Source organism: Lissotriton vulgaris, chromosome 10 (assembly GCF_964263255.1).
Source record: "Lissotriton vulgaris chromosome 10, aLisVul1.2, whole genome shotgun sequence".
Classification (NCBI taxonomy): Eukaryota; Metazoa; Chordata; class Amphibia; order Caudata; family Salamandridae; genus Lissotriton; species Lissotriton vulgaris.
The window spans coordinates 1,009,757,160-1,009,781,646 of NC_141698.1; the positions used below are offsets into that span (position 1 = coordinate 1,009,757,160).

General features: G+C 45.8%; 1 protein-coding gene across 4 annotated transcripts in view; it reads left to right on the forward strand.

Moving 5' to 3' along the window:
- The window catches only part of DNAJC13 (DnaJ heat shock protein family (Hsp40) member C13), a 1,694,551-nt gene that overhangs the window by 174,916 nt on the left and 1,495,148 nt on the right, over positions 1-24,487 (forward strand). For all 4 annotated transcript variants that reach the window (XR_015300721.1, XM_086942056.1, XM_086942057.1 and 1 more), the window contains exon 3: positions 2,287-2,362. Coding sequence is in view for 3 of the 4 variants with exons in the window: in XM_086942056.1 (XP_086798182.1) it covers positions 2,287-2,362 (76 nt within the window). In the remaining variant the exon portion in view is untranslated. The remainder of the gene's footprint in view (positions 1-2,286; positions 2,363-24,487) is intronic.

Genomic DNA, 24,487 nt, shown 5'->3' on the forward strand with positions numbered 1-24,487 from the left:
CTCTATCTCAGTTTATCATTCCCTGTCCACGTCATCATTTTTGCCTTCTATTACAGCTGCCTAGCACTTAGTGCGCTTTTCAGTTCCTTACAAAGTAACTCTACCTCAACACAGCAAGGTGGCGAATTGAAGTTTAGGGTTAAAATGTTTTTCCTGAATTTATACCCTTAATGACAGAAATGGCTCTTCACTTCAAACCTGTTTGTCTGAAATCAATTTGAGGTCTATGATCTTTAAATAATTTTGTATGTAGGAACCTGCACTGTAAAGGGACCTACCATGAAAGTATTTGTATTTTGATGTGGCAGTCATTGGAGGAGCAGAGGAGTCTGATTTCCCGATAAACCTGGGTTGTGTGGGATAAGTGTGCAGGTACTGGCTTCTTGACGGCTGTATGTGCCTGGCCAAATGGAAGCCTTGAATTATTGGTGAGTAGTGTGGGCCCTCAAGACTTGGGTGATAAGTATTAAACCTCTTTGTCTGCATATGCGTGTTATTTATTTTGTAATGTTTATGTTTGAATGCTTATCACAGTTAATGTTGCAACATCACCTCCACTTTGACTCAAATGACACTGTATGACCACAATCAAATTAGTTACAGACATGCTTTGTTGGCACACTTTGAAGAGGAGCTGCAACTGCAGTTTTTAGGCAAAGTGCAGTTCAGGGACTTCCTCTTTATTGCACATTGCATCCAGTTCATTGAGCAAATTATGTGTTTAACTTCCCTTTTCTCAATTTCCCCTTGATGTCTCAATCTGAGTTTCTGGTAGCTACATCATGTTTGACTACAGTTGGGATGCGGTGAAAAATGGGTATGATTTAAGAGTTTAAAAAAGTACGGCTGCAGTGATAAAAAAAGCTCTATGGTGCTGGTGCCGCCAGTACTTTAACAGAAAGATCTTTGTGTACTAAATTATGGGTGTCCAGCTAGATCCAAGAGAGTCCGACATAATGTCGGATTTCAGGATAACCTCTGAATAAATGAAAACAAGTAGCATTTAGTTAAATTAGATGTAACTTGTTCTCCGGTGTATATCTGGCATTGACCCAGTCCTCCTGCACTTATGCAGTATACGGATTGTTAGTCATTTAATAAGTGTTTTTTTAAACAGCAGCTGCCAGCTTGTAGTACTACTCGCAGATAAAACATCAAAAATCACTGTATGGCCACAGTGCATAATAGTACTTAAGTCTCTGATGAAACTCCAATGGCTCCCCCCTGCTGCCCCTCATCTTCTTCAAACACCAGGTGCATCATTTGCAAACCCATCGCAAACATCTCGAACTCTTAACTTGCAGTCAGGCCCACCATCTCTGATGCGTCTCAGGACACCCGCAGCAAAGACACCATCGGACTGGAGAAAAAAACACAAGTCAGCGTGCCTTTTTCCATCCCTGCACACAGAATCTGGAAAAGATATTCCATACCCATCAAGACCGGCATTGGCTGCTTTCCACCAGTTTCAGACTATGCATATACCACATACATAAATTCGTTTGTTGTTCCACTGTGTGACCCATGTAGGTTTAACACCAGCAACTTGGTAAGGAGTGTTTCCAAGGTGAAGGTTGTGTAGAGGGTATTATTCATTGTATGGTGCTTAATCTAGAATACGGCACCAAGTAAATACTCTTCGCTGCATTGTCAGTTTTCACTGGATATTGTTTTACCTTACTAAATAACCGAGTACACCGAATCAAGGCTTAAGTGTTGAAACATTTTCTTTTTGCACTCCCACTTGTTAACCGATGTTTGTTGACTGTGTTATGACATGCTTTCTCCATTTCACTCTCATGAGCCCCTGATCTGAATTGTAGTTCTTGTTCTTCGTTGCTACGGTCTGCCAAGCTGCCACAGCTCTTTTATTTTTAAATTTAGAATCCGAAGTTTATAACTTGTTTACACCCTTGCATAATTCTCTCAAAACATCACATGAGCAACTGACAGAGAAGGGCGGGGGTTTTACAGTTGACCTTTTATATCCTGTCTCTCTCTCCTTGTAAACCTCTATTGAATGCACACCAAATGTTGTCTGTGTGTAGTAAATAATTCACAGTATGAACACTAGTTCACTCTTCACCAAGATAATCTAGGGTGATTTTACTTCTGTAAATAATCAGTCTACATTCCAGTGACAGTAAAATGCTTACTGCAAATGTAAGGAGGTTAAGTACAGTGCACTTTTGACAAAAATCTCTGAATCGAAGTATGTATGTGCTTACATTGTAATGGTCAGTCCTCTTTCGTTAAATGTACACTTTCCTTTTTTCTGTGTTTTAGATATAAGAGAGTCTTTTCCGTTGGGACCCATGCCATCACTACCTACAACCCGAACACACTAGAAGTTACAAACCAGGTAAAGACTTACTGTAACGGACTAGATTAATATTGCTGAATGTAAATTTTCATGGGTGATTGAACCAGGACGATTTTATTTTATTTCAATCTGTTTCCGAATATTATATATGATTGGCATACACTAGCTCTTGAACCACATATTTTTAATTGATTTGGCAACGATAATGGTCTCTGTCTTTAATTCAGGAACCAAGCGAACAGAAAATAATCAATCTAGCTTTGATAAACGCTCTGTGGTGGGGGAAAAACAGGGAGCTGTAAATATCAGTCCCTTGAAATCATGTACAGCTCAGAATCTTCAGAAGAAAATTATATAGTGAATACATTGACACTTGTCTGGAATAATCTTCCTCAGCATGTTGCCTTCGTCTGAGCAAGAAACGGGAATACTCCTGCATTTCACATTTTGAAATAATATAGATCCAAGAGTAATACATTTCATGGCTAGATGTGAGATCAGACGTTAGAACATAAGAAACCCAGAAAGTGTTTACCTCCATTTTTTTTTTAACTTATTTTTATTATTTCCATACTTTGCACAGTTTACACATCATACATTTATACATTTCATATAATACATTTCATATTAATTGCCTATGAGGTAAAACATAGGATCGGCAATAACGACTCATTTGATATATGTACAAAAAAACAATAAGGAAAAAACAAAAAACCAAAAGCAAAGGGACAGCCCTTAATCTTACTGAGGCCCAATATTCTCTTTCCATCTAGTTATGGGTTCCCATATTTTTAATCCTCTCATTTTACCTCTTATCCCTTTTCGGGAATAAATAGGTTTCTCCAAATTATAGGCTGCCAATAAATTAGCCAACCAGGTTTGCATGATAGGTGGATTTTTATCTAACCAGGCTCTAGCTATAGTCAGTCTATAAACTGCAGCAGCCACAAAGATAAACCCTTTATGTACTATACCTCCATCCTGATCTATCCCCAACAATAATATTGATGGTGTGAGGGTTATGCGTAGCTTCAATGACCTAATTAGAAATCGTTCTATATTTTCAATCAAAGTATACAGTTGTGGACATGTGGCGAAAACATGGATTATATCCGCCTCTGAGTGATTGCACCTTGGACAAGTGATACCCGTAGTACCTCCCCATTTAGCTATTCTTGCTGGGGTAAAATATAAGAAGTACAGCGTTTTATAACGCTGTGATTGTAAAGGTGCCGAACACAAAACCGTACGCGCAAGCTCAAGTGACTCTTGAAATAATTCTTTTGGAATACTCAGTTTAGATGCCCATTTGTTACTAAATTTTTCCATATCATCTGCTTTTCCTTTCACCAGGCATGCATACAGGCTCCTAATTGTACAGTCTGCAGAGATTTGTATTTTCTCTAAAATTTCATTACTCTGATATCCTGCAGGTCCTCCTTGTTTATTGCCCAAAAAGCTCCTAACCTGAAGGTATTTAAAGAAAGATCTCCTATCAATATCAAACATCGCTTCAATCCCTCTGAGGTCCCCAATCTGTACAATTCCCCTTTCAGCCCAGCCAGCCATTGTACTATCCGCAAATATTGCTGCAGGCAATGACCTATTCTTGTATAATCTAATATATCTATTAAACCTACCAAGGCCTGACTTCTTTAAAAAAACATTCCAGATTCTAACAGCAGCATTTAGTGTTTTAAACCTGGTCCTTTTGTAGTACCCATACTCCGTACAGTTTAAGAAGCAATTTTCTGCTTCTTCGCCTAAAACAGCCTTGTAAATTTCTGTCGACAAACTTGTAACTTTTTGCGTCTTACCACCTCCCCCAATTAACCCCTGCATATACTGCAGGGCAGCAGCAACATAATACATCCTGAAATCAGGCACTCCCCACCCCCCTTTTTCTCTCGGCAAAGCCATAAATCTATAAGCCCTTCTGGTCTTGCCTTGTGCCCATATGAATTTATTCAGAATAATCTCTAATGAGTTAAACCACTTATTCTCGAAAAAAAGGGGAATAGCTCTGAAAAAATAAAGGAACTTGGGAAGAATTAGCATTTTGATAACATTTGTAGTTCCTACCAGAGACAGATGTAAATTGTTGAGCCTTTCCAGGTCATTTTTGACTTTTGCCAATAGGGGGGCGATATTATTTCCCACAACATTATCAAGGTCTGACGAAATAGCCACCCCTAAATAAACTGCCGAGGTAACCACACGTGGATCATTACAGTTAGAATATCCATTCTCTACTATCTGGGTCTTTGCTTTATTAAGACTATAACCAGAGATTTGCCCAAATAACTCCGCTTCCCGTTCAACTTCACCAATTGACATATGAGGGTCAGGAGTAAGTATTGCCACGTCGTCTGCATAGGCGAGGGATTTGACAACGCAACCATTCAACCTAACTGGCGTGATCAAAGGATTGCCTTCTAATCTATGGAGCAGTGGTTCTAAATACAGGGCAAACAGCAATGGGGATGATGGGCACCCCTGTCTTGTCCCCCTTCCTATATTAACATCTGCTGAATACCCTCGATTAACTCTAATTCTGGCTATAGGATCATTATATAGCGCCTGTATAGCCCTAATAAATCCCTCGCCTATCCCAGACCACCTCATAGTTTGCCATAAGTACTTCCAAGAGACCCTATCGAATGCCTTCTCGGCGTCTAAGAAAAGTGCTGCCATAGGGTCTCCCAGGCCACCTGCCGCATCGAACATAGTTAGAACCGTCCTGGTATGCTGCGTTGTCCCTTTACCAGGTATAAATCCATGTTGGACAGGGCTTACCAAACTCTCAATAACCCCTGACAGCCTTGTAGCTAGTATTTTAGAGTAGACCTTGACATCAGCGTTCATCAAGGTGATCGGCCTATAAGATGTGTTTTTTGGGTCCTTCCCCTTTTTTAGGATTACAATAATATCTGCTCCTCCCCAAGATGGGGGAGCCCCATCACCTTTTTGTGCTGAAATCATAATATTAAACATATCATTAATCAATACATCTTTAAATACTTTATAAAACTCCACCGGAATCAAGTCCGGCCCTGCAGCTTTACCTGATGGTAGGCTATTCAATGCGGTGTTAAACTCATCTAATTGTATTGCCATCTCAAGTTCTTCTCTTCTGTCTTCAGACAATTTATAGGTCTCAACTCCCCTTAGGTACCTCTCTATATCAGTAAAACTCTCTTCCTTCTCTGGGGTATAGAGGGTTGTGTAATACTCCCTAAATACCTCTCTCACTTGTTCTATCTCGCTTACCATGTTACCCTGGCTATCCTTAATTTCCTTAATATCCGAAGTAGCCATTCTCTGTCTCGTGCGGACCGCCAAAATATGTCCTACCCTCTCACTTAGTTCATATGCGCTCTCCTTTTTGGACAGATAATTATTTGCCTCCTTCTCTACAATGCCTTCTACTGCTTCTGCTTTCACAGCTATAATTCTGAACAGATGTGATTCCACTGGAAGATTCTGTGTTAAGGCCAAAGCAAGATCTTCTTCCTCCTTTATCAGTCTCAATCTTACCTCCTCCAATCTCGCCCTCTCCTTCTTCTGTTTTGCTAGGACAAAACTAACTGTCTCCCCCCTTACTCCCGCTTTGAAGGCGTCCCAGACGATTCCTGAAATGGCAGATCCTCTATTAATTTCCCAATAAAATTTTATCCATTTTTCCATATGACCTCTATATGCATCGTCTGTTAGTAATGATCTTTCAAACGTCCATTGTGTACTGATATTCTGACCCTGTCCTAGTTTGAAAGTTAAAATCAACGGACTATGATCTGATACTATCCGGGGTTGTTTCTCGATTTGAACTTCCTGGAGTATTGTACTAGAAATTAAAAAATAATCCAACCTAACCAAAGTCCTATGTGGGGCCGAGAAGAATGTGCTACCATCTACCTGTTGTTGTGATTTAATCCAAGGATCTACCAGGGAATTATGTGAAACCAGATCTATTAAAGCTTTATATACTTTCTTCTTCCTACCACCATAATGTCCACCCGCCTGCAAACAAGAGCTATCTGGAACATGTATGTTTAAATCTCCGCAACATACTATTGGCTCTGGCCATTGAGCTAATTCAATGTCCAAGTATTGTAAAACGTCAGGATCATCCTCAGTAGAACCATAGACTGACGTCAACGTAAAGGTCTTTCCTTTAAAGCAGATTTCGAGGATGACCCACCTTCCCCACTGATCTTCTTTCTTTCTTTTAACCGTTATCTCCCTAGTCTTACCCAAAACTGCTACTCCTCTTGTTTTTGTCCCTTGTTTAGTGTTGGCCAATAATCTAAAACCAAGTTGTTCCAATAGGTAGCCTCTTGTACCTTCAATATGTGTCTCTTGCAAACACACCAAGTCCAATCTCAGAGATTTTAGCAACGCTGCCACCCTCAACCTCTTGTTAACACAGTTGAGACCAAAAATATTAATTGAGGCGATTCTACACGTCATCATAATGCCACAATTTCCTTATATGAAAGACTGATCTTTTTGTATACCAGATACTCTGGAATTTGTAGGATGTGTAACTGTGCTGAGTCAAATATTGTGTATCGTGCATTTGTACTTTTTTCCCCCTCCCCCACCCACCCCCCTCTCTCCCGTCTCCTCAGTTCCCACCCCTCCCACCCCGGTCCCCCCCCCTCTACGGGCAAATAGGTCAAAAGACCTATGTGTGGCCGCTTTTGAATTGCGTCAGTCGCTTCCCCTCTCAGCCTAATCTCATCACTAGCTGAGTCCCTGGCTCCTCTTATCGTTTAAAAAAGCTATACTTGTAGTGAAAACCCGTCTATTATATCCTTACCAGCAACTCAACCCCCCTTCCTATTCTTCAGCTCTTCAATGAACTGCTGTGCTTTAATTTCGGAGTTGAACACTCTTATTTTCCCTTTTGTTACAACTTTCAGTTTAGCAGGGAAAAGGAGGTATGCCTCTGACCCTAATGCCTGAAATGGTGCAATCAGCTGTCTGAGCCTCCACCTTCTCTCCACCGTCACGTGGCAAAAATCAGGCCTAGCGAAAAATGCGGTACCCTCAAATACCCTCTTGCTATCTGGTCTAGCTTTGGCGATAATCTCTTCCCTCAGCAAGAAGTTCCCTACATTTACCAAGATCGCTCTGGGATAAGAGCCCTGCCCATCTTTCCTGGCCCCCTGTTTCAATGTAAAGGGATATCTATGCGCTCGCTGTATCTCTTTATCCCACTGCCAATCTGACTCTGGGAAAGCCCCCTTTAACATGTTCACCACAAAGCGCCTTGTGTCCTGCCCCTCAATCCCTTCTGCCACACCCAAAAGTCTAATGTTATTTCTTCTTTGGCGATTTTCAAAATCTTCCAACTTCCATTGGAAATCCTCCGAAAGTTTTTCTTGATCTGACTTAAAAGATTTGAAGTCGCCCATCTCATCTTCCAGCTTGCCTGTACGTTCTTCAGCCTCTGTTACTCTTTCAGCTAGTTCATCATACAGCTTATTCATTTTCCTCATTGTATTTTGAATTTTTTTAGCGTCCTGTCTTGCTCTACGGCTTTCTGCTCTAGCCTCCGCTTGCATCTGCTTAAGGGTATTAAACAGGAGTTCAACTGGTAGCTGATGCGCTGTATCTGAACCTGCTGGGGGGGGGGCCTGGGTTATTATCATCCACATCCTGGTATGACTGTGATGTCGCTGAATAATCCCATAATAACTTCTTCTGGGCCGCCTCAAACCCCCCTGCGAGCTGTCTAGATAGCTTCAAGGACTTCCTTCTAAGGGTGGTATCTTTATCAATACTTGAGTCTGAGTCTGAGTGTACACCCTCCTCTGAACTTCCAATACTTGTTTGCTCAGGGTCTGACTCCTCATTCAATGAGAAGAAACAATCTCCCTCTGCAGAGCCACCTTCGGCCTTACCTGCTCCTTCACCAGCTCCATTTTTGCTCGCCAGGCTGAGGGTGCTCCCCCATGTTTTCAAGGGCTCCATGCTTGCTAATTTCATTTCATTTTCCACCATCAACAAGGCTCCTAGCATATCTGCGTTGCCGAATTCAACCGCAGGCTGGCCTTGACTTTCCTGATTTTCCAGAGTTTCTCCAACCTCAGGAATGTCATTGTTACCTTCTGGCTGCATCTTTCCTTCTTTCTCCAGTTGCTGCAGCTTCTCTTGTCGTGTTGGCACCTCTGCCTCTGCTGTGTCAGTGGCGGCGGCTTTTTCCCCGAGCTCTGGCTTGCTGCCGAGTCCGTGATTCGGGCGTTGCCTAGCAACCCCACCTTTGGCGTCGTCAGCGTCCTCGAGGACGCTCTCCTGAGCGTCCGGTTTTCCGCTGCTTTCCCCGGGACCAGTGGAGCCGCCGATCCCGCTGCTGCTACCGCTACCGCTCCCCCGTCTACCTCTTGGACCTTGCACACCGTCCATACGCTGGAGGGTTCTCGGGGAGAAAGCTTCAGTAACGGTAGGCTGCCGCAACAATGTATCTCTGCCTTTCTGTTTATCTTGCTGTCTGCCGGGTTTACTTAGATTTATTGCGCGCAGAGTATGTTCATCTGAACTGCTGCATTTCTGATCAGATTTCTTTTTTCCTCCGACCACGACCCCTGTTTTAGGGATAGCACCCGGATTGGCACCTGGATTACGCGTGGCTTTACTCGCCCCAGTCGTGTTCCCTGTTGAATCACTCGGCCCACTCGGCATTTTCTTGTCTTTCTTGTCTTTTTCTCTCTGAATTTCTTGCTTCTCTTGCCTTTCACTTTTCGTCGTTCTTGTAGGCATTGTAGGCATCACAGTCTCTCGCGCTTGTACTTCAGCCTGCTGTATCAGGGTTTTCCTTTTAATCCTAAGCGCAATCGTACTCATCAGGCTTTTGGCACCTCTCTTTAGCCAGTCGAAAGCTCGGTAGCAGTAGTAAGCTTGCTTAACAATGAACCCTGGATAATTTGACTTTGAAAGTTCTGGTTCGTCGTGTACTAGCCATATCAGTGCCATTCAGAAGAAGCTAGGAAGACCATGGATTCCAGCTTCTGTACATCCTACTACTTCATCCTCAGGCTGGAGAGGGGAAAAAATGCGACTGCTCACAGCAATCCAGCGTCGGCAATCTTGCCTGAATGTGTCGAAAGTGTTTACCTCCAGATAGAATTGGCCCAGGTTTGGAGTACGAACAGGGCAGTGCTGGAAAGGTGGTCTCTGTTTTTGTGCCAGTATTGGCTGCTTTTATTGCCAGGTCATGTTTGTTTCTTAGTGGTCATTGGATTATAAGCAGGTGATCAGAGTTGAAGTCTACACATTGGTGTAGGAAGGTGGAGTATTATGTGATAATGCTGACTAGGCTTCACCATGCAATACTCTCACTATACCCCAAAGATGGTCCTTGGATTCTCAATAATAAATCCTTAGCTCAGGCCTGGTTAAGTGGCAAAGAGCAGCCAATCTTTCCTAAGGAATGTGTTAAGTATTTCAGAGTACCAACATGGACAATAAGTAAATGACACAACTAGAAATAAATCTGATATCAATTTATAAAAATAAAGCAGCTTTTAATATACATTTAGGTACAAAAACAAACTCAATACGATAATTATAACATGAGTTATGGATTTAAGAAGCAAAATTAAATCAGTACTTAACAGTACTTCAAACCTCTGTCATTGCGGCCAATTGTGAAAAGCACCAGTGACAATCGGTCACTTGCAGGTCGAGTTGTATGGAACCCAAGGAGGATAAAGATGCTGTGGGTCCCTGGAGCAAGTTATAACAGTCAGTTCGATTTTACCTGGCTCGAGATGCCCTGGTTCACAATTGTCCTGGTTCTCCTTGGTGCTGAAGCAGGCGCTGGTCGGAAACTGGGTGCAAAAAGTCGACAGCAAAGCCACTACTGACATTAGATAAAGGTTTTGCAATGTTCCATCGAGATGCAGCGTCGAGTAAAGGCTTGGCAGTTGTAATGTCAGCAGAAAGACTTTTTGACCTCCGGCGGTCCAGAGGAAAAGAGTAGCCGTCTGAAACTTGCTGGAGGTCAGGACTATGTTTCCTACAATGCACTGGGCCATCCACTTTTGGGCGATGCTTTGGAGGGCCCAGTGGCCAGCGATTCTTTGATAGATCGTTTTTATTACCTATGGTGTGTAGGGGACTAGTGTCACCAGTCCAGGGGAGTCTCGAGTTGCCTTTAACTCTCAAAAGGGTTCCTCTGTCTGGTAGAACCGAGCTTTGGTCCAGGATGAGTTGCAGTTGTGCAGCTCCAGGAAGGTTGCCAAAGGTGCAGAGCATCACACCTTTAATTTGAGCAGCTCCTGTTGTCGTAGACTTTGATTTCTTCTGTCCTTTACTAGTCGGATCAGAACTGAGGTTCTGGTATCAGGGGTAGCCCTTAAATCCTAGATTTATGGGTGTTGGGGGTTTGGTGCAAGTGGTCAATGAACTATTAGCCATATCGGCTAATCCGCCCCGGAGGTGACCACATCCAGGGGCGTGTGTCACCTTTTCTACCTAGAACCCTCTATTCTACCATTTTTAAAAATAGCAGACCTCTTCCTCAGCTGTAGAGACCAGGTAGCCTACCCTAGAGATGTGGCTAGCCTTTGGGGTGTGTACACCTCCTGAATACTTAATTTTACTGCCTACCTGGATGCAGATATGCGATGTGGCATGGGGAAAGCTGTTTTGTCTCTTGGAAGGCAGCGAGTGTGCATATCAAAGGTGGTAAAGTCTTTGAAGCTCACCCCCTTGATGTGTCTTTTACCTAGCCATCCTGTCAGTGAGGGAGGTATGACCATGTTCCCTTCCAGGCCATTGTCTCTGACTCCTGGGAGAGTTCACATCTCCTAGCAGGGGGTCAGATGCCTTGGGGGCAGCAACTGTGGGCTGTCAGCCAGAGCACAGGAAAGGCTGGGGCAACCAGGTGAGCAACCTCTAAGGTAGCCACCGGGGTTCATGTCACATCATCCTCAACATGAGATTTGTGTCAGGGGTGACCAGGCATGTTGTTTGCTACCAAACATCACACATTTCAGCCTCTACCATAATAGAGCTGGTGACCTTAAGTTTGCCCATGTGCCAGCCCATGTTTTCCTATGGACTGCCTATCACGTACAGTAACTTTTAAAGGTAAAGACCACTATAGGGACATATAAGCTTGCACTTATATGTCCACACCTTTAATATGATGATGTCTGCTGGGCTCACAAGGCCTTCCTTAGTGGTGACTTGCATATAATAAAAATAGTGAATTGACTTTGCCACACATGCAGAGGGCAAAGTCGAGTTCGAGCAGTTTGCACTGCTCCTGCAGTCTGTAATGGCAGGACTGCTGTCAGTAGTTTGCTTGGGTCACTCAGGGTGGTGCAAACAGTGCTTCAGGCCCTGATTACCCGTTTAACACCCATACCCTGGATACCACTGGTACCATATACTAGGGACATATAAGGGGGTTGAAGTCCTTGCCAATCAGTTTTAGGGAGAGAGCACTTAAACTGGGGCATGGGTGGCAGGCTTCAGTGCACTTTCAGGCTCAGAACCATTAGCCTTGGAGCAAAAAGGGTGGGAGTGACCATACTAAAAGGGACTTTACTACTATAGGCTTTCCAATCTAGCCATCTTGTGCACCCTCATTTTCTTCCTCACTCTATTCCTCTTTGTCCCTCTCTTTCCCGTCCACACTTCGCCACTAATTTGCCTTGAACTTCCTTTAGTGGATAACCTCTTTTGATCCCTTTAAATACTTTACAGTTTGTACAGCCTTACCAACACAGAGTCCATTAAAATAAACTGTGTGATTTAGGTTTTCCGGAAAGGAGGCCACTAGGGTATTACTCAATCCGTGTCATGGAAAGTCTTGTATTGCAATTTCTGAATGTGTTTGTCTTCGTTTTGGTGCCTTGAACCTGTTTCGGTCCCAGTTCGTCACAGGATTAAGAAGGTAGCCCCAATGGGCGCAGCATAAGCGACTAAATAGGACGGACATTTCAGATGCACTCCTTTTTTTTTTCTTTCTTTTTTTAACACAAGTTTAGAATTCGCAAAAGAAACACAAGTCTTTGATAAAAAATATTTTATATATATACGTGTGTGTGTGCATATATATATATATACGTGTGTGTGTGTGTGTGTGTGTGCGTATATATATATGTATGTATATATGTATATGTATTTATATATTTATTTATTACCTACTGGCAGTCGCCAGTAGGTAGGTATAGTTAGGACCTATTTTTCATAGGAAATCCGCAACATTCTATTTGGAATAACTTTGACGCCAGAGGACGAATGTTCGCGAAATTTTCAAAACTGGTGGGGCGCTCTGGTCCGCTCCTATCCTGAAAATCTCGGGGTGATTTGTCAAGCGGGGGCCGAGGGAAAAAATGGGGTCCCAAAACAGGTTTTCCCCTTGCAATTTTCCATAGGGACCTTTAATCACAGCTACAGCCCGAACTGCTGAACTGAATTACACCAAATTTGGCAGAAAGGTAGACCTTGGTTCAGAGTCGTGCCTTTTGGTTAAATGGTATAAATCCGTTCAGTAGTTCCTGAGAAAATCAAAATGGCATATATATCTATGGGCGCGGTGGATCCGCGCACCCTGCCGAGCACGAGTTGTATTCTAATTGGCTGTCAACACTCCAAATCAGGAAGTGTTAGCAGCCATCTTGTGCCTCGCCAGAACCGAGCGGTACAAAAGGGGGTGGCTTGGTGAGCAAAATTACGATGGATTAAACCCAGATCTGTGACTGGGGGTGAATGTTTTGCCATTGTGCAACATTCCGTCCATCATCTTGTGTGTTTTGCTGTTCACCCTATGTGGGAAGGGTATACCCAGACGTGGGTCCCGTGCTCACTACGTCACTGGAGTCAAGCTATCCTGGCTGAAGACGGCTGATAGCCAGAAATTGGTCCTAGGATGCTTGATTTCGGTCCAGGGAAGACATGTCTTGGCAGTTCGGTCTGGACTGTTCCCATGAGGCACAGGGTCAAGGCTGATTTGCATATGGTCATGTCTAAACTGGGGTGGCTTGGTGAGCAAAATAATGATGGATTAAACCCAGATCTGTGACTGGGGGTGAATGTTTTGCCATTGTGCAACATTCCGTCCATCATGTGTGTTTTTCGGTAGAACCGAGGCACAAGAAACCTAATAAAAAAACGCCCAAAACGCAAAAAGGGGTCAGGGTAGAAACACCCTGACCCCCTAGGCCTGCTTGGGGGGGTCCTACAAGGACCCCCAAGGCCCAAAATGTTTTCTTTTAAATCGGCAAAATCCACGCAGGGTGCGCGGATCCTGCGTATACAAAAAAACCAAAGCACGGGCTCCTGCGCTATATTGGTAATTAGCCCCCGGGGGGACCCAAATTTTAGGGGCAATGAAATAATTTAGGTGGGGGTCCCAAAGGGGTCCCCCAGCCCCGGGGACCGCCACCCCGGGCGTTTAACATAAGTGGGTGGGGGGGGCTCAAAGGCTTTTTGCTAATATATGCGGGGGAGCTCATGGCCCCCGCGCTATATTGGTAGTTAGCCCCCGGGGGGACCCAAATCCTAGGGGCAATGAAATAATTTAGGAGGGGGTCCCAAAGGGGCCCCCGAGCCCCGGGGACCACCACCCTCGGATTTGTTGAAAATTGTTCGGGGGCTCATAGCCCCCCAGCCCCGGGGACCGCCACCCCCGGGCCTTTATCATAAGTGGGTGGCGGGGCTCAAAGGCTTTTTGCTAATATATGCGGGGGGAGCTCGTGGCCCCCCGCAGCCCAGGGGACTGCTACCCCCGGGGCTTTTTGTTAAAATAAAGAAACCCGTGTAGGGGGAGTGGGGTCCCCGGGGCCATAAATGGCCAGAGGAAGGGGGGCCACGCAGCCCACCACCAAAATCTTTCTTAAAAAGTGCCCATGCCCCGGGGGATGGGGTCCCCGGGTCGATTATGGCCTCGGGAGGGGGGCTTAAACTAGCCCACTAGGTACCTCTAATAAGCGCCACGGAGCTGCGTTGCAGAGTGTTGTAAAAAAGGGGAGTAGCCTCTGAACACCTCTCTGCAACGCAGCTCCCTGGCACAAACTGGAGGTACCTGATGGGCTAGTTGGCCTCCAGGGACCCACAGGATTGAGGAGGAATTAATTCTCTAACTTACAACGCACCACAGGGCGTGTTTGCAGGCATGCCACTCCCCCTTCCTTCACCACTGTGCAAACGCGCCCCGGGGCACATTTTAAGTCTGGGAATTAATTATTTTTCAATACTGAGTGTCCCTGAGGGTCAAATAGCCCAACAGGTGTCTCCAGTATGCGCCAGGGAGCTGCGTTGCAGATCAGTGTTCACAGGCCACGCCCCTTTTTACACCTCTCTAACGCAGCTCTGTGGCGCTTATTGGAGGTACCAAGTGGGCTAGTTTAAGTCCCCTTGAATCCTGAGGGTCCCTAGGGTTAATCTCCCAACTCAAAACGGCCACAGGGCGTGTTTACACAGTGGGGAAGGAAGGGGACGGCGGCATGAGGTGAAGTGTGCAAACACGCCCTATTTTAAGTTGGGGAAATAATTCCCCTTCAATCCTGAGGGACCTGGGGGCCAACTAGCCCATTAGGTGCTTCCAGTAAGTGCCACTGCGCTTCAGAGAGGTGGTCTAGGGCGTTCCCCTTTTTACATCTCTCTGCTACGCAGCTCCGTGGCGCTTACTGGATGTACCTAGTGGGCTAGTTGGACCCTCAGGATTGAAGGGGAATTATTTTCCCAACTTAAAACGCGCCACCGGGCGTGTTTGCACAGTGGTGAAGTGAGGGGATGGTGTAAGAAAGTGGCTCTATATGTACTGGACCGAAGTAAAATCAGCCGAACTACGAATTCCGATTTACTCATCTGTTATCAGGAGAGACCTCAGTGCTGCATCTTTGAGCCCAGTACTGATCCTGAAAAGTAATTCTAACCATACTTACCAGTAACTTGAATTTCCTTCCATTGGCTAACATTCTTCTAAGTGTGGAGTTTTGGAACTTTAAAATATTCTTCTAAAGTCCGCCGAACTACGAATTCCGATTTACTCATCTGTTATCAGGAGAGACCTCGGTGCTGCATCGTTTAGCCCAGTACTGATCCTGAAAAGTAATTCCATTCGTACTTACCAGTAACTTGAATTTCCTTCCATAGGATATCATTGCCTGCTTTTTGCTGAAAAAGTTTCTAAGTGACAATTTTTAAAACTTGCAAAAATTCCTCTAAAATCAGCCAAACTACGAATTCCGATTTACTCATCTGTTATCAGATGAGACCTAAGTGCTGCATGTTTGAGCCCAGTACTGATCCTGAAAAGTAATTCTAACTGTACTTACCAGTAACTTGAATTTCCTTCCATAGGATATAATTGCCTGCTATATAAAATATATATAAATATATTTAAAAAAATATAAAATGAAAAAATATTAGAATTTCAATTTTTTTCCCAATTTATATTAAAAATATGTAATGTAATTTGAAAAATAAAATATCTAAAAATAAATAGTTTAAAAAAATGTAGTAAATTAATATAAAAAATAAATATAACAATACATTAAAACATTGTCATTGAAAAAACCTTTGAAATTCACTGAAAAAACCATAGGTTTCAGACATGTTATAGTTAGGAATCGAAATTTGCCTAGCTTACGTAACGGTAAGTTTCAATTCTATTAAGGACACGGAGGCGAGGATTATGCTATATCTTCCTTCGCTTTATTAACATAAAGAAACCACAGCAGCTTAGGAAAAGATATAATAAGAACAAAAAATGCTTTAAACATAAAGCATTGACGTAATGTTCGACAAAAAATCAACAACAACTCCCAAGAGTCTCTTTGTTATAATCATAGTCCACAGTCCTTTGTCACTGTTCATCATCCCTATATAACCGGACTTCCCATCATCTTCCTCCTCTTTCTTCGCGCAGATCACGCTTAAGCCTCATTGGTCCTGTTTAGCACCGTCGTTGCCTGCCAAAAAAGGAACAGCATCAGCGAGGTGGCCCAGGAAAAGGCTACAACAAGGCGAGGAGCATTCAGTGAACAACACAGTACAGACAACGTAAAGGAAAACGCTTTAATTACTGCCATACGGGTGGGTAGAGACACCACCGTAGTCCGGGTGGGATAATCCTCGCCTCCGTGTCCTTAATAGAATTGAAACTTACCGTTAAGTAAGCTAGGCAAATTTCGATTCTATGTCAGGACCGGAGGCTTCAGATTATGCTAGTTTAAAGCTTACTTACCACCAACTGAGCTAAATCCACCACCGGCTTAAAATAAAACCTCTTGAAGGTGGAATCCGAGGACCAGTCCGCCGCTCGCATAAGGTCCTCCAGACGAGCACCCACCGAGAATGCCTTAGAGGCCATGGCCCCCCTGGCGGAGTGTGCTCCAAAGAGAGAAGTATTGATGCCCGCTTCTTGCATGACCCAACGCACCCACCTAGCGATAGTGGTGGAGGAGACAGCTTTGTGTGGCTTCCGCAGGGCAATCAACAACTGACGCTCGCCCGGAGGGCGTAGATCCAAGGTCAGGTCCTCATATGCTTTGAGGCATTGCACGACACACAACTTAGGAGTGTCAGTAAAGGCTGGATAAGAAATGGAACGCGACGACGTCTTAGTGCGTCGACCCACCGTAAAAGTAACCCCCTCCGGGGAAAAAATGCGTGCAGAAACATCCAGCGCGCGCACGTCCGAGACGCGCCTACAAGAGACCAGACATAACAACATGGCTAATTTCGCCGAAAGCTCCTTCAGAGACAGATAAGAATTCGCTGGCCACGATAGGAACAGGTTCAGGACCAAATTGACGTCCCAAAGGACGGAGTACCTGGGCTCTGGCGGCAGCGCGAGGCGAACCGCTCGCAGAAGCCGGCACACAAAAGGGTGTTCCCCTACCGGATGGCCATCGATGTTATCATGGCCCGCAGAAATCGCCGACCGGATAGCATTGATCGTTCTATACGCCAAACCCTTGTCGGCCAAATGAGCCAGGAAATTCAGCACGGGAACAAGGCCGGCGACCATGGGATCCAAATCCCTTCGTAAACACCAACGCATCCACTTAAGCCAAGCGGATCTGTAACGCTTCGTCGTACTATCGGCCCATGCTTTGGAGAGCAAGTGCTCAGCTGACCCCGAAAGGCCCGGGAGCGTCCAGCGTCTCCTGAGAGCCTCCACGCCACGAGGCGGAGAGTGTTCTGCATGACGAGAGGGTGAGGTTCCCGATCCGGGCTCGTCAGGAGCAGAGGAAACAGGGGGAGTAGGATTGGAAAATCCCAGGAAAGTTCCAGAAGAACCGGAAACCATACTTGAGACCTCCACAGCGGTGTAACCAACACCAGGTCCGCACCCTGGCGGCGTATTTGAGCCGCCGTCCGCATGATCATGGAGAACGGGGGAAACGCAAACGGCTGTTCCCGACTCCAATCCTGCAAGAACGCGTCCGTGGCCTCCGCCAGAGGGTCCGGCCTCCAGCTGTAAAACCGCGGCAGCTGGTGGTCGAGACGGGACGCGAAGAGGTCCACCGAGAAGGGGCCCCAAAGGGAGTGTAGCCACCGGAAGACTCCCGGATCCAGTTTCCACTGGCTGGCATCCCTGAGATGTCGAGAGTGCCAATCCGCTACCTGATTGGACTGGCCTGGCAGATACTCCGCCGTCACCGCAATGTGACGAGACAGGCAATAATCCCAGAAGTCCTTCGCTAAATCCGCCAAGGCGCGGGACCGAGGACCTCCCAGGTGGTTCACATATCGGACCGCCGAAACATTGTCCATCCGGAGCAGGACACAAGCCTTGACCGAATCTTTGGTCCAACAGCGAACCGCGAAGGAGCCCGCAAGGAGCTCCAAACAATTGATATGCAATTGTTGTTCTTCTGACGACCAGGCGCCGCCGGTGGAAAAATCCCCGCACCGGCGCCCCAGCCCGACCCGCTGGCGTCGGACTCTATGATTAAGTCCGGAGCCGACCCGAAGATCGCTCGCCCATTCCATGCCTCCATGTGAGACAGCCACCATGACATCTCCTCCTTCACTTCGTCCGTGAGGGGAACCCACTGATCGTAACACATCCCACGGCGCAAATGCTGCGCTTTCAGGCGCTGAAGAGCCCTGTAGTGCAGCGGGCCTGGGAAAATCGCCTGGATGGAGGACGACAGAAGACCCACCACCTTGGCGACATGGCGCAGTGACGTACGATCCCTCGCGATCGTCTGCCGAAGCAGGTGCCGTATCTTTGCGACCTTCCGGCTCGGCAGGCTCAAGACCGCCTGCACCGAGTCCACCACGAAACCTAAAAAGGTGATCCGCTGAGTGGGAACCAAGACCGACTTGGAGCCGTTGACGACGAACCCCAGTCTCTGAAGCAGGCCGACCGCTTGACGCAGTTGTCCTGCCAGCACCTCCGGGCACTGCCCCATAAGGAGGATGTCGTCTAAGTATACTATCATACGGACCCCCTGGCTTCTGAGAAACTCCACCACCGGGTGAAGGACCTTCGTGAAGCACCACGGGGCCGAAGAAAGGCCGAACGGCAGGGCGGTGAATTCGAACACCCGGCCGTCCCACAGGAATTGTAGGAAACGACGATGAGGGGGGTGGATGGGAACGACCAAGTAGGCATCCTTGAGATCCAGTCGCACCATCCAATCCCGAGGGAGGAGCACGTCCCGAAGGAGGTGGATCCCCTCCATCTTGAAGTGACGGTAGACCAACCACCCATTGAATTCCTTGAGATTGATCACAGGCCTCTTGCCCCCATCCGTCTTGTCTACCAAGAAGACGTTGCTGAGGAACCCATGCGGGTGGCGCGTTGATAGGCGGATGGCTCCCTTGCGCAGCAAGTCCGAGACCTCCCCGTCTATCAATCGCGCGTCGGAATCTGAGAAAACCATCGGGCGCGGGGGCCTCACCTGAGTTGGCTGGTCGTGAAACTCTATATGGAAACCTCTCGCAGTTTGCAAAACCCAAGCATCGGCAGTGAGCAACTCCCACTCCCCGTAAAAGCTTGCCAGCCGCCCCCCAATCGGAACTTGATCCAAGCAAAGTACACTTACCGGGGGCATTTCCTTGTCCGGACTTCTTTTGGAATCCTCTTCCACCATAGCGTTGTCCCCTCGTGGGGTAGAAATTGGTGTAGTTGGCCGAGGTCTGGTACTGACCTCTTCCGGAGCCTTGTCCACGGTTGTTGGTCTGCTGACCACGGCCGATCGCGCGGCCCCTGCCGCGACCGGCCCCTCCAGAAAAACGCTGGTGAAACACCCTCTTGATGCTGGACTGGGCCTTGTCCAGCGACGTGAACGTGTTCACAAACTTTCCAAGCTCGCGGATGAAAGGTTCACCGAAGAGGCCACCCTGGGCCACGGCACCTGCCTCCGACGAGGCCAGGTCCCCCAGCTTCGGGTCCAGCTTAATAAGGAGCGACCGCCGCCGCTCCGTGGACAGGGCACAGTTGGCGTTGCCCAAGAAGACGATCACCCTCTGGGCCCAGTTGGAGAGCACCTCCGGTGAAATGGCGGTGCCATTCGCTCGAGCCTCCTCCGCCATATCGAGGATCTTCGTGGCGGGCCCGACCGCATCCAACAGCTTGTCCTGGCAGGCCCGCCAGGACCGATCGATCCCCTTCCTGGGGTCCTTCATGAATTTCGCCAGGAAGGTGGCCATCTTGGGGTCCAATTCTGGGGTCATAGCCACCTTCCCCTCCAAAGTAGGCCGAGGGCATTCCCCTCGCAGGCAACCCCTCGCCTCCTTCTCCAGGGGCTTGCGCAGCCGGCCCGCGACAAACTTCGCCACCGTCTCCCCCGGGGCCCAGGCCGCGGATCGGGGGTGGACGATCTCGTCCGGGTCCAGCATGCCCGACTCATCTCGGGGCATCTCCTTTCCCGAAGGCGCCGGGAGCCAAGACCGGGTCGACTCCCCGTCGTCATCTGTGTCCGGAGAGTCGTAGATCGGGGAGGCGGGCGCCGTTGACAGACCGCCCGAAGTGCCAGGGTCCACCAAGGGCGCCGGAGGCACCGCCGTCGCCTTGGCCAGGAAGGCGTCACGAAGACGCTCGAAGGCGCCCTTATCCACGCCTTGGGCTTCCGATGAAGGCTCCTCACCCCGGGGTCTCTTCGGAGCGGGCGGCAACCCGCCGGACGTCCCCGGGAGCTCGGGGGGCGGCGGCACCTGCGCCGCTGCCAGCTTGGCACACTCCTCTACGATGCGGGCCGAAAGGCGGTCCTCCATGGGCCCTACCACCTCCGTCACACAACGATAGATGGAGCTGTCCACCGACTGATAAAACTCATCATCCTGCAGATAGGGGCAGGCCTCCTCATCATACTCCCCTTCCATGTCGGAACCAAGGGCAAATGCGGGGCACCCAAGAGGGCGGCAACCGAGAAAGTTCTCGAATGTGGGCAGGCCCAGCGGCTGCGATCACGTTTTGGGCCAGCTGACGTGGCAGGTGGGCTGCACCAACCCCCAAGCGCGCAGACCCTCCCCGCCGGGACCGGGTCTACGTACCCCTCAAGCGCGCTAGGCCACACACGAATAAAGAGGTGCACCGATCTCGCCCGAAGGCGATTCACGCGGTCAAAACCGCCATACAGACCCCAAAGGGCGTCAATTTGTGAAGTACAGACCCGGAGCACCAGGTGTCAGAGGGGTACGCGAGGGTCGGCCCCTGCGCAAGCAGACCCCACGGCGCGGCTCCTCGCACCGCGGAGGCGCGCCGGAGGGTCGGCGAGGCGACAGGCCGCCCCCTTGCGGTCTATGTACACACCGCACACAAGTGGGAAAAAAGTCGCGTAGAAACGGCAGAACGTTCCCGCAACTAAGGGACTCTGAAAGGAAATAAACCATGCAAGGAGTCCCCAAAGACCGCAAGACATCAAGCACAATAAAAGAAGACAAATAGAAAAGCACTTATCTGGCTGCGGGAGCAGCGAAGAAAGAGGAGGAAGATGATGGGAAGTCCGGTTATATAGGGATGATGAACAGTGACAAAGGACTGTGGACTATGATTATAACAAAGAGACTCTTGGGAGTTGTTGTTGATTTTTTGTTGAACATTACGTCAATGCTTTATGTTTAAAGCATTTTTTGTTCTTATTATATCTTTTCCTAAGCTGCTGTGGTTTCTTTATGTTAATAAAGCGAAGGAAGATATAGCATAATCTGAAGCCTCAGGTCCTGACATAGAATTAGCATTTAAAAAACCTTTGAAATTCACTGACAAAAACATAGGTTTTAGGGTGTTATAGTTAGGAATTAGCATTTAAAAAACCTTAGAAAATCACTGAAAAAAACATAGTTTTTTTGTTTGTTATAGTTAGCTGGACATTTCACTTGTACAAAACCATTGAAATTCCTCCGTTATAGTTAGTTGTACTAACTATAACTCGCGCGCCCGCAAACCACTGCTGATGATGTTACATATTACATCATTCTTGACATGGTCATTGACATCACTGATGACATCTCAAATGACATCACGGATGACATCATCCACGTGACAATCTGATACATCTCATCGTACACTAGAATAACCTTTCAACACTCATTATAAAATATGGAGTACCATATTTGAAACCATTGACTCACCAATACAAATTTCTAAAAACCCACTCAGTCATTCCTCCATCTACACATACATCTAAACACTTACGTATAGATGCACTCATACATGCTAACAAAGATCTATAGAACAGTATTAAATATACTTGTACACCTATGTCGACATTGCACACCAGCACACATCCTATTCACTTATGCAGTCATCCTACTCACTTATGCAAACAATTGATCATACTTACATTTACTAAGCTACACACTTCTACAAACACCACTTTATTTATTCATATAGATAGTAACTCGTACTTAGTGTTATAAAATCACTATTACAAGTATACAGTTTTCGATAGTCACTCATACAATCACTGAGTCTTATATATACTTATTTATAAACAACTGTCACATACACAGCCTTTTATATTTCTATTTTGTTTGACATCTATCATTGAGAAATATATTTACACATCACCACAACCATAGAGATTCACTCACCCAAACAACTGTTTCCACATACAGTCTTAACCTCCTATACCTACTAAGTCAACTATTTACACATCTTTGGACAGTCACACACCTCCCACCCAACCACACACACATTCACTATCTCATACAAATACTCACTTAACTAATTAATAACTAATATAGATTTTCACATAGGTAGTAACCAACTTATGTAGTAGTTTACACAACAAGAGATAGTGATACATATATTCACACAGTTTAATCACTATCCCATATATTTAGTGAGACACTTTAAATTAGTCACTTAGACAGTCAATCACAGTGCTACTAAATCCTCCCTATAGACACTTATACATCCACTCAGTCTTCAATACAGATTGCTATATATATAAAATACTTATTTAAATATGGAACCAATCCACATTCACTGGATGATGTTATCAGTGATGTCATCAGTGATGTCACTGACTGTCATGAATGATGTAATATGTGACATCATCAGCAGTGGATTTCGGGCTCCGCGAGTTATAGTTAGTACAACTAACTATAACGGAGGAATTTCAATGGTTTTGTACAAGTGAAATGTCCAGCTAACTATAACGCCCCTAAAACCTATGGTTTTTTCAGTGAATATAAATGTCATGTGCCTCCAATGTCAAGGAACACTCAGGCGCTCCAGGATGCTTAGTAAAGATTTAATGAGCTTGGTGTAGCCTCAACAATGCGTATCGGGTGTGCCTTGTTCAGAGTATGGAGAGGAGGCTTAGTTGACCTTTTTAAATCAGCATGGTCAAAAACAAAGCTCTACAATTAGTGCTTAGTGGAAAGTGTGACAGAGGGTGGCTGCCATTTGTAAATGCTTTCATTGATCTAGTGGTATTCAAGTTATACATATATAATACTGTGATGCAAACACCAAATTCGAGAGATTATTTACATTTTTGATAACAAACCACTCGGTTAGGAAACTCCTTGTGAATACAATTTACTCCATTCATCTGTGTTAAACAATTTAATGTAGATACAGCGTAAAAAAGGTAGCTTCCATTTTTGACAGCAAATGATAAAGATTAATACAATTATTTGAATAGCAACGCTTTCCAACATAGCATGTGAATGCAACAATATTTGATCAATACGTCCCATAACATTGTGTTAAGTATAATGATCATAGTGGACACCTTGGACACATACTATACGCTGTGATATATATTCCCTATCATTAGTCCATATCATCCAGTGAGGAAAGGGAGTGGAAGAGCTCAACATCCTCATTGCATTGTACACTCAGTGCAGTGGTTTGACCTGAGGCACGTAGTGTAGACTGTTGCTGTTGCTATGAGGATAAGCGTTGCTATTCAAGTAATTGTATTAGTCTTCATCATTTGCTGTCAAACATGAGAGCAACCTTTTGCACCTGGTATCTACATTACATTGTTATACACATATGGGTGGAGTATATTGCATTCCCAGGGATACCTTGGAACCAGTATTGTTTAATACCCTGGTGGTTTGTTGTAAGAAATGTGAGTAATCTCTCGAATTTGGTGTTTGTATCACACTATATGTATAACTTGAATAACTTGAATACAACTAGATCAATGAATCTATTTACAAATGGTGGCAGCCATCCATCACTATTTCGGCTAATCACTAATTGTATTCCTTTGATTTTGTTGGTGATCATGGTGATCTCTACTGTGAACAAGGCTACAGTCGAAATGCTTTGGTGAGGCTACACCAAGCCACATTAAACCTTTACTAAGCATCCTGAAGCGTCTGAATGTTCCTTGTTGAAGGGGTCATCTGACTGTATATTATTGGCTAGGGGAGCCCTACTGAGACCTTTAAAACAAACGGCCCCTGTTCTCAGGATTTCTCGTTGTGAGAAAGGAAAAAATAAATAAACAAGCGGCGTTCGCGCCGCGAAACGCGTCTCAGGCATCTGGCTGCAATAAACATTTGAAGCACCGAACAACAACTGGGTCCGTGTCCTGTTTTGATCCAGCGTGAAGCGAGCGTGGGTTTTGAACACAGGATTTGTGATATATATATATATATATATATATATATATATATATATATATATATATATATATATATATATATATATATATATATATATATATATATATATATATATATATATATTACCTACTGGCGGTCGCCAGTAGGTAT